Source organism: Amblyomma americanum, chromosome 7, assembly GCF_052857255.1.
Source record: "Amblyomma americanum isolate KBUSLIRL-KWMA chromosome 7, ASM5285725v1, whole genome shotgun sequence".
In the NCBI taxonomy this organism is placed as follows: domain Eukaryota; kingdom Metazoa; phylum Arthropoda; class Arachnida; order Ixodida; family Ixodidae; genus Amblyomma; species Amblyomma americanum.
Window position 1 is genome coordinate 74,478,319 of NC_135503.1, and position 12,843 is coordinate 74,491,161.

A 12,843-nucleotide genomic window follows, 5' to 3' on the forward strand; every position below is an offset into this window, starting at 1 on the left:
CAAATACAACATAGAAACGATTCCCTAAGGAAATTGTTGTTACTAGGAAAATTTTGAGATTTTTTGCTGACCTGACCTACCCTTGTGGGCCTAAGATTATTTAAAAGAAGGAGCGTTAAGGGAAGCAAATACAGGAACCAAAAAGAAACCACTTCATATTCACTCTTCTTGAACGATCGATGGCTCGCACAAGAAAGCTAACACCAAAATGTGGCTCTCGTATCTATCACTGATGCGTCAACCAACCGTACGAAAAAGAAACAAATATTTTTCTTAGAAGATAAAATCTGAACCCTTCAGGAATGCTGGTTGACCTCACGATTTTTAGCAGAAGCTATTCTCGTCAGAGTACTTCGAGGCTTTCACGTCAGAAGGAGAGCAAATGCAAGTCGCAATGATTCTTAAATTCCGTTTGACAGCGCAGAACACCCTTGTCCTGAAATTATCTCATTTTAATCCAAGATATCTTCACAATATTCAGCGATGTGCATTCAAAAGAAAAAGGTTCCTTCTGTTGCCAAGAAATCAGGACAAACGCTCCTAGTTGTATTGCCTGCCTCCACGTCGCGCGTAGCTTCGAACGTTCGAAAATAACGAGTTGACATCAATTATGAGGCGACAGAAAGAGAATGGCAGAGTAGCTGCAGAACCTAACATGATAAGCCGCTAGCCTTAGCGGCACTGGCTGGGAGCTGTCGCGAATTTCTGGGAATGGAATGTGAAGTGTAGATCGCGTTGCAGTCAGACTGGTGTCGCTAGTGCTTAACAACCCCAACGCCGCCATTAATGCGTAATTTAGACCCCATCGCGTCTTTGAAGTAAACGAAGACAGCACTGCTGCCGGAGTTAGTGCTATATTCGCTCAAAGTGTAGCCGGGTTTAATAAATCTGTAATCAGGCGAACAACAACACCTTTCACCAAAGCCGACACCAATTACTCCGTAAAAACAATGTTGGGCTGTCTTCTAGGCGCTTCAGAAATTGAGACCTTATTTACTCGGCCGGCAGTTCGAAGCCGTAAGAGGCCATCAAATGGGTTGCATATTTTTGCAGGATCACTCTGGCTGCCTTGCGCGCTGGGCTGTCAACTTCGATGAATTTGACATCCACGCTTATACAGGCGTGGCAGCACACATATCGACACTCTCTTCAGCTCTCCCTTGTTGCCTTCTGCCTCTACCTCAACCCGCTCAACTCCCGAAGGCATTTTCGCCTCTCGTTCTCTCAGCAACATGACCTCCGACCAGGGCAGAGCTTCAAGGATAGCCTCCGGCCATCATGGCCTTTTTGCGCCAGCTTTCGAACTATTCAGCACCTCATGCCCAAGCTCCGTCGTTAAACCACAAATATTGCCTGTCGTATACAACCTCTAAAATGCCGAAACTACATTTCCCAGGGGCGGAACTGATTTCTTTTTCCCCCGCACCTTACGCTCCAATGCCTGCATCTTTTACTACACAAGCCTTCTATATATACGCCTATGCCAGCGTTTTCAAAACGTACAAACGGCTCTGGCTCCGCTTCTGCTGGCGTGGAATGCAGCACACTTATTTTCCAAAAGACGTGCGCTTCTGCATTGAATGCAAACCCCTCAAATGTCAAATGTCTGCCGTCCCATTTTTTTCTTGCTGAAGCTGATAGCATGGCCCGCGAGGTCTTTTCACCGTGATGGTAGCGACTTTCATAAGGCCCTTCCCTACGCCGCCGCCGGCAGTCGATAAATGACTGAGACCATCAGCCACATGACTCGCAATGCCGAAACCTCAGAGCTGTCAGCCTTCGCAGCCGATGGCGCGGCATCTATCAGTCTGAGTCATCTGGTCTCACGTCACGGTGCGCCACGGAACCTTTGAGCGACAGAGCCCGAGTGCTCTCGGCAAAGTGCTTGAAGCGCAGCTCACTCAATGCCATAACGTACACAGCACCGCCACTACCTCCATCAACGTCGTCAGCCTGACTGCGCCTTCTACAGGACAATGGCCGGTCCCACATTGCAAAAAAACACGGCCCTGTGCCAGCTGCGGCCAACCCATCTCCGCAGACTTCATAATTCATCGCCCAACTAATTTTCTGCCGCCACCGCTACGCTTGCCTTCGCTTGTAATCCAGTAGTTACCCTTACCGACCATCGCTTATCTTGTTTTCGTATTCGCTTGTAATCCAGTAGTTACCCTTACCGACCATCGCTTATCTTGTTTTCGTATTACATTACTTGCCAATACCCATTTCTGCTCTATTTCTGCTAGGATGTCATTAATTCGCGTTTGTTAGCTTCTACAATCCGCTGTCTTCGTGTCTCTTGACATTACAGCTATCATTTTTCTTCCCATAACTTAATGCTTTGTACTGAATTTGAATTGAACCCTTTTGTTACCCTCCACGTTTCTGCGTCATAGGTGAATAGCAGATATACACTTCTCTCTCGAGGGATACCGCTGAACTCCTATTCGTGATCTGAAAGTGCCTGCCCAATGTGCCCCGCCCTATTCATATTCTTCTAGAGATTTCACTCTCGTGGTCGATATCTGCGGCAGATACCTGCCGTAAGTAGACGTATTCCTTCACCATTTGCCGCACCTGGCTGCCTACCTTAAACTGCTTCTATCTTTTTAGAATGTCGACCGTTGCTTTCGTTTTTTGCGTATTAATTTCTGGACCGACTGTGGTGGTTTTCCTGTCTATGTCGTCCATCATGCTTTTGTCCCTTGAGTTACTTAAAGCAATCTCACCAGCTGTTCTCTCTTAAGGACTCTGAATAGCTCCTCAAAATTCCCACGACGGGCTGCCATCTGCAAACTAGCGGTCTCCTTGCCAGGTTCAAGTGCATACTTTAAGGCATGATACCAATGAGTTTCGTATCCGACTGCACGAATTGGGACAGTTATTCCATTCATCATTACTTTCGCCCAAAATGGCGGCGATGCAGACCAAACGGGATTTCTTCCTTTCTCCATCTTGAATGGTTGTGAGCTGTTAGCAGTGTTTTATGTAACTCTTCCATACCAGCGAGACACCACCCAGGTTACGCCTGTTTAACAAGCCGTCAAAAGGACAAAAATACCGTCCGGTCGCCCGATCGCGCCCGTCTGCAGACGAAATTCGCCAACTAGTCCGCCGCGTTGAAACAGATCCTGTCAAAACTTTCTAACTAGGTTCTCTTGTTTGAATGTCTCTTTGTCCGCAGCTGTCCCGAAAGCTACTTTCCAAAACTTTCCAAAACTGATCGACCAAATGTTTCTGCTGAACTACGTCGTCACCTGTCACGCCTTCTTAGATCTCCAACACCGAGGGAGTGAGACTGTGAATGCTCTTCGTCTGAAGCCCCTCTAAGATCTGGCCACCTTGTTCAACCACTTGAGTCGCAAAAATGGTTTCCTCTTTCTAGGGGTGTCACTGTGGAGACAAAGATGGCACTGAGTCGAGACCTGTCTCTAGTAAAGATAACGAATGAGCCCAGATTCCGAGCGTCGGGCGTAGCAGCGATTGGAGCCGCCATCTTTAATCCCCTCTTTTATACGCCCTCTACGCGTCACAATTAAAATTTTTTGCAAATATTTTGGATATTTTCAAGTAACCGCTCTCTTGCATTGATGACGTCAATTCTTATGGTCGTCTATCTTGTCGTGTTTGCATGTGCGTGAGGGAGGGAGAGAGAGCACCCTTGTTTACATTACCACAAATAATCAACGCAGCGAAAACCCAAACCATTCATTTTGCGCGAGAAAATTTAAGCCGACGCCGTTCCTACATTTCTTTCGAAATCCCTAGATTATTTTATTAAACTCCACCGCTATATTAGACTGCGTCACAACTTAACAGCAAACCAAATCAAACCACTGCAAGTGTTTTCTCTGGGGTCCAACAGAATGGGAATTCGAATTTCTGTATGGCGTTTTGCATTGAAACGAGTGCTCACTGTTCGGCTACTGTTTAGTATTTCGCATTGAAGATGGAACCCCTGCCTGCAGCGAGCGTAGTTTTACGATAAAAAAAATCTAACGGGAAAGAAGCTGAGCTATAGTATCTAAACGCACGTGATAATCATTGCATACCTTCCTGTAGCGCCGTTTGTTCGTTGTTTCTTCATCTAACCAGGCCTCGTGCACGTCATTGCAGCTGCTCTAGGCACCATCATCAAGTCCTCAAACAAACAGGTTCTTTGTTTCGCTCACGAGTGGGCAGGCCGATGTCGTAGTCTTCCTAAGAAGAATTCTAAGAATAACCAATTGGCACAATGTTCTCATCCCGCAACAATCAGGCAGTGCGCCAACGATGAGTATGGCAAGAAGTGAGAAATCTACTGTGGGTGTGGCAGTGGTCAAATTTTCAACTTCTCTTTCAAAAAACTGCGCTCTCTCCCGCATGCGTAGGTAGGCTGATTACCAGACAAATTTATGCTGACAGCTGATTCATTTATCCCGCTGTAGGATGTTCAGGAAGAGTGTTGATGTTTACTCTTTAGATACCAGAGTAGGGAGAAGCGAACTTGGGAGTCCACAGAGAGAAAGGAAAAATAACATTGTGCGTTGACTATAACGAATAAAGCCCAAATAATGAAAAGAAAACAATAACCGCAGTCCAAGCACGAACGAACCCACAAGGCTGCAGCCTTTCATTCTAGCTGACGAGGAAGCAGAGAAAAATTACGCACTTTTCCCTGCTAATGCTACTGGTCGTCTCCCGGAACTCATTTTCCCAAGCCCATAATAAAGCATAAATCCACGCGCGCAGCACCCTACTCCCTCTAGCGTCAAGAGGGAACCACAGCACTCTCACGATGCAGGCGGACGGGGGAGAAAAGTGTTTTCTAGGCTGCGCTGCAAAGCGCTTCATTCCTGCTGATTATTTTTCCGTCTCCCTCCAGGGTTTAGCTTCGTTTTCGCGGGGCCTCAGCGCCGTAATCTCGACAGCTTCCCAGCTCACAACAGCAGCAGGTCTCGTTTCCTGGGCGGAGCCGGTGAGTCAACACGAGCAGGGGGTGCGCGCTGCAATGAGGCAGTGGATGCCACCATCCTGCCAGCGAGATGAGTTAGAGCTCACCGCGTACGTGTTAGCAGGAGAGATTGCCACGAGGTTCCACGGCATTTGTTGCCGTTCGTATCAGCATGTACGCACAAGGTACGCGTATTTTCAAGCAAGGTAAGGGAAGCAGCTCCGCACTGCGAAGTGAGCAAAATAGAAAAATATAGGTTCTGCAGTCCGCAGTTTTCTTTGTCAGCCAGGCCATGTATGAAACCATGGTTGAAGCCTGCTGCTCCCGTCGTGTAGAACGGTCAGGGGTAACTACCATCGTGCGGAAGCGCAAATATCTGCTTATTGTGCTCCCCCCCACCCCCCTGCCACACACACACAGCTTTTACCATTTTTGTGTCTGGTTCTTCCACATCTATTATGCGTTGAATTGTCTAGTGTTCCCTCCACGCCAACCTCGCTTTCTCATGCGTCTCCCAAAATGGTTGCAGAAAACATCGAAACGAAACGCATTATCATCCGGGTTTAGGTACCGGAAGTTTCTTTGGGCAAAAAGGTCCATCCGGTCGGTCGTATTGCCCGTCGTCTATGTGGCGAGGTAGAGATGGGAACCCGCCGACGGCAAGCGAGTAACGGTGCATACATTAGTGCTGCTCTCTGTCTAACTTGGTCACAACTTCATCACAATCAGAGAAATTTTCAGAATCGGAGCTGATAACCAACAGAGCGCTGTCAAAGACGCCGCCTAGGGTTTGTCATTAATTACTCATTAGGCCATCTTCGCCATTTTGTTTAAAAGAAAAAAAGCTGCGAAAAATCGTTTTGTTCATCACTGCGTTCTAATAGGCTACATTCAAGCCTATTTATAATGAACCTGAAGGTCGCGGCGATTCCGTCCGTACTATCCGTTCGTAGTAACCGGATTTCCCAGATTAAAGCTAGCAATACAGTCATGCAAAAGCGGCGTTTGATTTTACAATAGTACGTTATGCCAGTCTCCTCCATGGAGGGAAACCCTATAGTGTAACTTACCAACCTCTCCAGTCGGGTCATTTGCTCCTTCAGGTCGCGGTTTCGGCCATTTGGTGACACATAGCGATGTCATAGAGAGCGGCAGAGACGGCGCACAAGGAGAACACGAACATGTTCTCACTCCATCCCGTCTCCATTGCGGCTAATAATCTGCTTGACAGATGTGATAAAACTAATCACGAATGAAGCGTGCACGGCTGCTGGTAATGGTGAGGCGTCCGCAATCATTATCTTCATCAGATTCCTGCCCGTTAACACAATGACGTCGTCAATTATTGAAGTTGCGATGCCTGTGTCATCACCTGCTTCAACTGCCACCCCAGCAGACAAGAGGTAAGGCCAGCTGTACTTCAATAACGTTCAGCAAGGCGGAAATTTGGGCGAGTTGGTAAGTGTTCATTTTCGCTCTCAGCGTAACACGAACGGGACACAAGACGAAGGACTAGCACAAACAGGCGCTGACTATCAAGTGGTTTTTTTATTGAAGAACGAAAAGCGTATAAATACAAACAATGAACTACTTATCAATCAACAAAAGTAATCTGGAAGGCACGTGGGAGGTCAGATAGCTCAATTCCTTCTCGGATAACGTTATGGAAGGGCAGCTGATACATTTTGCGCCGTTGTGGTAAATATAAAAAGCTTCCAATACCTCGCGTGTTAGTTTACTGTTACGTCGGAACAGGTTGCGCGTGTTCCTGTAATCGGGAACACATTGGCACTTTTTGCACTGCAAAGACGGCTGGGCAAGGGGGTCGCCTTTTGCTCTCCTTTCTGCATGATCCTTTTCATGCCTGCATTGGCATTGCCTGCTGTGGGCGCCTGTGTGAGACAGGAGGTCATTTTTCCTGGTGTATTCATGCTCCATCAGGCGTTTGTTAACGCACCTGCCAGTCTGGCCAATGTACATGGCACCGCAGGAGAAGGGGACCTGGTATACCACCCCAACCTCGCAAGGTATAGATGGCGACACATGACGCACCTGACAAGCAATAAAAAAAACCAGTTGATTTCAATAAAAAAAAAACAGTTGATAGTCAGCGCCTGTTTGTGCTAGTCCTTCGTCTTGTGTCCCGTTCGTGTTGCGCTGAGAGCGAAAATGAGTACTTCAATAAATCTTTGCCACTAATGCGCATGCGACCGATCACATGGGTTTGCGAGAGCGCAGGTTTACTTCCCTGGACAACGAAGGCAGCGCAGCTCATGTGCGAACAGAACGTATCAGCTCCACTGACTGCTTTAGATAACTTTTTAAGGAGTTCATTCATTTGTCAGAGTCACTTGCTTACTCATGTACCATTTGTTCTGACTGGGATATAGGAAATCTGGAGAAGGAAGCATGCTCCTCAAGCTGAACTATCCAACGGAAACACCGAGTCTCAAGAGAAAGCAGACGCAATGTTAGGACCGTGTGCACATTTGTTGCGCATGTTCAGTTTGACACTGAATTCAGCCTCATGTGGCGGCAGTGGCGCGAATATGAACGAAACAATAACATTTCGAAAAAGAAACGATTACTGAAAACCGGTCTTCAACATCTGCAAACAACTCTGCGGCAGCAAATGTCTGAGCCGCATTTCTCTGCTTTCAATCTGTGCTTTTAGACACATGGAGTCGCGGAAACATTGCAATGGTTCCCATCATCTTGCAAGCAAAAAATAAAAGGCTCGTTACTGTGGCAACAAAGTCCAGTGCAGCATATTTGTTGTCTACCCCATAATGCATCTCTTGAGTGCGGCCAAATCGCTTGAAGAAGTCACCGGTGCCGCTCAGACGCAGGAACTGTTGAATAGAGTCTGAGTAGCGAATATTCTGCCCCATGTGCTCTTAGAGACACTGTGACCTGTAATTTAGAAAGTCCATGGTTGGGCCAAGGACTAAAAGAAAGTTCTTCTATGAGGGGGAGTGAAAATATCAATAGGCTCTTTCACGCATTCGAAACTATCGACAATGTAAATTTGCGCTCATACATAGCAGTGTGCGCTATAAACTATGTTCAAGCGTAATCTTCATTGAATGGTTTACGCAAAAAGCGTACTGGTGCTAAAAGACAGCGACAACGCACACAAGACAAGACTGGCATCAACTTCCAACGTGACACGTGACACTGAAGTGTAATGGCTTCTTCAAAAAGTAAAAACTCACTCAAAATTTGCAACAAGAACATGAACATTCCTTAGTGTAATAATTAGAACAAGCAAAAACAGGGCTCACCACAGACGTCGTCACGTAGTTGTGATATTCTGTCAGCATTCCAACGTCCTGAGCCTGAAAACCAAACAAGGTGAGAAATGAAGACTTACGACGGCAACCGAAAACGAACATGTCAGGTGTATTTCAAGAAAGGTCTAAATATGCAGACATCCCCGGGGAGACCGCATTGATATGTATTACGTAATAATACTCCCTTTACCACTACAGCCAGTATCTAGACCTCAGAATACTCGACATTCTACCAGTCAGAGAATGTTAACGGAGAAGCGTCATAGAGAAGCATGGGTGAACATGCATATGGTTACTGTCTTCCGCTTTTGCTGTAAACCAGTAGAAGAATTCTCTTACACGAGAGCGGGCCAAATCATTTAGAAATAATTGCAGCTGCAGGTAGCATGTAAGTGAATAACGAGAAGTAAAATGACTAAGTCCGGTTCGGTAACCGACGGGACAGGACGCTGAACGTAAGCTTTAGCACAAGTCTCCAAACTTTTAGGCCAAAGGGCCGCATTACAGATACGCCAAGGTGACGAGGGAAACGTTATAAATAGATGCTTGCAAAAAAACAACATAAATGCACATATAGAAAATGATAACTGCCCTTAGAATTAAATATCTATTTCAACTTCATTCTTCTTACTTTTATTGAATTGTTTCCAACTGGTCGAAAATGGAAAAAGCGCGCTTTGTGCTGAAGGCTGAACTGACATTCATGCCAGCTTGCGCTTGACTCCTCATCGCTCTCTCGGCAGTTCTTCATCACTGTCATCGCGGCGAGTCAACTTCTAAAAAAAAGACGCGTAAAAACGCGATTACATGGCCAGCTGTTGAAGGCAAGTAGAGATGAATGGTGATAACACACAGCCCTTTCACAGCTTTCTACACTCGCGTGAGGCCCGGCAGACTATAGTTGGATACAATTCAGGCCCTTCAACCAATGGGGTCGACCAATTTTTATGACGCCTCAGTTCATCCAATTAAGCCATTTTTATTCTGTATTCATCTGCCACCCGGTGAGATTTCACGCTAGCTGCTCCAAGGTTATCGGTCTTAAGGGAAAGCGGCCAATTGGTCGAAGCCATTCGTTGGAGGTGCTTTGCGAGGGGCATTTGCTGCCTCGTTCTTGAGTTGTCTCCGACTACAGCATGTGTCCCCCTATTTCCCTTGTGTTCGCTATTTCGGTGCGACGTAGGGTCTTGAAGATACTAGAAGCATAGTCGCTAACAGAAAGTGTTTCCTCGCCCTACATAGCGCTCGTCTGACGAAGCGAACTTCATCGCGATCGATCGCAATCGATCCGGGAGAATGAGCGAACCATACAGAAACAGCTGCGCTCACAATGGCTGCATGCGGAACCGGAAAAGGTCGCCCATGACAGCCACGGTGAACTGCGTGCTCAACGCCGGGCCTCATGGTCGCGGCGGGCCGTGGGCTAGACGCCATAGTGGGGCTGTATCTCGCTGCCAGCCAGTGAGCGCAACACCTTTGGCCGTAGTTTAAAGACACCTCCTTTAGCGCATAAATTGCCTTCCAGGGCAAAAAAGCACACTTGTAAAGGTATAAAAGGGGTAACTGCGCGGTAAGGAATAAGTTCCAGAGGCGATGAAATATTGCCAACGGTGCCTAGTTTCTTTCAAGGCTATTATCTTTGCTGGACCTATAGCGGATTGGAAGAACAGAAAGAGGACGTCGCCATCTATGAAGTAATTCTCTAAAATTCACATTTTATGAACACGGCAACAAATTCGCTTTTATATTTCTGGAAAGTTATTTGCATCAAGAACTCTCGTGCAGCTTTGAAGTTAAGGGGACGACGTCATTAGAAATGTTACAGAAAAGGCAAGAGAAATAGTTCAAGGAAACTAAGAAACAGATTCGATGAACAATACCACTTTCATGGTTTTCTTAGCTCTGGCATAAAAGTAAATACGTCCAGGATGCCTACATCTTTACTTAACCAACACCTCTATTGAAGGCTGCCCTTGGCTCGAGCGAAGCCCAGTAAACATTTTCGAAGAGCCAGTGAAAATATTTCGAAAAATAAAAGGGAATGAAAATATTTGCGGTCAGAAAGAGTACGTAGAACTTAAGTGAAAGTCAGTGCTTTGAATCATTCTTGCAAAAGACGGACTTTAAAAAACTGGTTCAGAACTAAAACTAAATTCCGCACAAGCGATTCAATTTTACGGATTTGCTTCAGAGTGCCGAACGCTGTACAGTGTTTGCGAGTCTCTTGCTCGGCATTTATTTTTCCTTCTTTTTCTGTGAGCGACACTTTGTGCTTGTGTCGTCGCATTGCGGTCAGGCGACAGCTGCGAGCGGCACTGGCTGCAACGTTTGGCTTGAATCCCGGTCCAGGGTCGTTCGTGTCGTTTGTGCTCCATTCTCCTTGATCCGTTCCGGCTTTTCATTGTTCGAAGAGTTTCTTTCTCAACTTCTATCTCTTCCTGTTGTTGTCACCGTTGCTTTCTTCCCCTCAGTCGTGCAACAGAAACAGAGTCCCCGTCACAGCCGGCTGTCTCGCCCGGGACGCTTGTTTCTCGATCTTAGTGAACACAAAGGAGAACGCGAGTGAGCTGTCGCAAAATTTTTTTTCGCCATTAGGCTTTCCGAGCACCAGATTGCCACAAACAATTTTTGTTCTTGTTGTTTCTGATGATCAATCGATTTTGTTCACATGTCCGTTTGTTCGGAACTGGCACAATGGCACCAGGAAGTAAAATATCTCGTAATGTTTACTTCGGTCAACTAGCACGGACCGACATGAAAGATACGCAACTTTCTGGCGTTGGGTGTCATGCCCTCTGTGCGAAGAAATACATTAGGATTAAGAGCCAGTCAAGAAGCTGGAAAGTCCTTCATCGCAATATTTTCTGAGTTGTTGCCACAAATGCTAGTTTAACCGTCGTACTTAGAACAGTAAATGCGGTTGATTTGTTCAGTAATACACTCGCGTTTTTGTTTCATTTCATTTATTCAATATTGCCAGTCTTGGTAGCCTCCGGCGGGAGGGCCAATATAACGAGATACAAGGTAAGGGAACATTTAGCATACAAAATAAAAGATAAACAAACCAAAAACAACACATGCTTGATTAGAACAAAATATAGGTAAGTCGAACACAATTTTTCGCCAGAACTGTACATAAAACATTCAAAAGTCTTAAAAAAAATTAACAACGCTCTCAGTACTTAATTGTCCACTCAAAGATGTGGAGAACCTGTTTCCCCCCTCCATTTCGATGCGGCCCATCTTCATCGTCGGCCATCAGGACGGACAGCTACCGGCTGGGCGAGGAGGGAAGTCTCCCTCATGGGGGAAAGGGAACGGCGACGGGAGCGCCACCTCGTAGGTTACGCGGAATTCTGCGAAACCGGAGAGAGGCTCTTTGGGATCCGGCCAGTGTTACGAGTGGTTGCAGCCGCACGCTCTCGTCACCTTCCGCGGCAGGCGCACGGGGATCCGTTGTGCCTTGCCGCTGGACTTCTGGTTCCAAGCAGCGGAGCGAGCGCAGCAAACGCACGCTCTGGTCGCCTTCCCCAGCAAATGCTCGGGGATTGGTTTTGCCCCAAGAATGCAGCACGCACGGGAAAACCCGGCCGCCATTATCGGCGCATACAAACGTTCGCCGCCGATACCTCCGAAGTTGCGCCCCTGCCCCAGCCGGTAAGTCGGAAGTCCTTCTTACGTAGCCTTCTATTTCCGAGGAATGCCTCGTTGATGTTTTGTGGCTAGCTGGCCCGCTCTGTGTATTGATTGCAAGTGTAATAAATAGCATATGAGTGTTAACGCTGTGTCGTCCCTTCCCTTTGTCCCTCGAGCACGAACCCCATCCGCGGTTAGCGAGCGGGAACGCTGCATCCGCGGAGTGGGAGTGCGGGCGGGGCGAAAAGCTTTGTTCCCCCCATATTTCCACAAAGAAAGCTGGTTCCACTCCGTTAGTGTTCGGGGAAAATAAGAATATTTATACAAGTTGGCTCTGGCACGATAAGGCGTTAATGACTGGGCGTGACGACGTCTCGTTAATCGCGTCACTAGTGGTTTTAAGTAAAGGACCGGGCTCATTGATAACTTGTTATTTTTCAAGAAAAAGAGAAATTTTCGTCGCAAAAGCTTTCTTCGAGTTTCCGGTGTCTGTATGTCATTAACATTCATTAAAGTTGTAGGGCAATAGGTAGTGTGTAATATAGAGAAATAAAACTAACTGCTTTCCTGTGAATCATTTCTAACGCATGGATATTAGTTCTAGTGAAACAATCCCACACTGTACAGACATATTCTAATTTCGGTCTAATGACGGATTTATAAGCTAAAAGCTTAGTTGCGTAAGGGGCTCATTTTAATTTATAATTAAGAAAGCACAGTTTACGAAAGGATGATGCACAAATGTTAGAAATGTGAGCATTCCAACATAAGGTATTAGTTGTTGTTACGCCATGGTACTTGTACTGTGTTACTTCTGATAGGCACCGTGTTGAGAGACGATACTTATATGCTAGACTGTGTATTTTGTTAATTATTCTCATTAAAACTGTTTTTTCAGCCCTTAGTTTGATATCGTGTCTGCAACACCAATCGTTAAAGCTGTTGAGGAAAGAGTTAGGCACTACTTGGTCCTCCGGAGTT

At 46.4% G+C, this 12,843-nt stretch overlaps 1 protein-coding gene across 1 annotated transcript in view; it reads right to left on the reverse strand.

Moving 5' to 3' along the window:
• Nucleotides 1-12,843, reverse strand: part of LOC144099313 (glutamate receptor ionotropic, kainate 2-like) — a 236,948-nt gene that overhangs the window by 53,252 nt on the left and 170,853 nt on the right. The window contains exon 5 of the mRNA XM_077632528.1: nt 8,218-8,271. Coding sequence (XP_077488654.1) covers nt 8,218-8,271 — 54 coding nt within the window. The remainder of the gene's footprint in view (nt 1-8,217; nt 8,272-12,843) is intronic.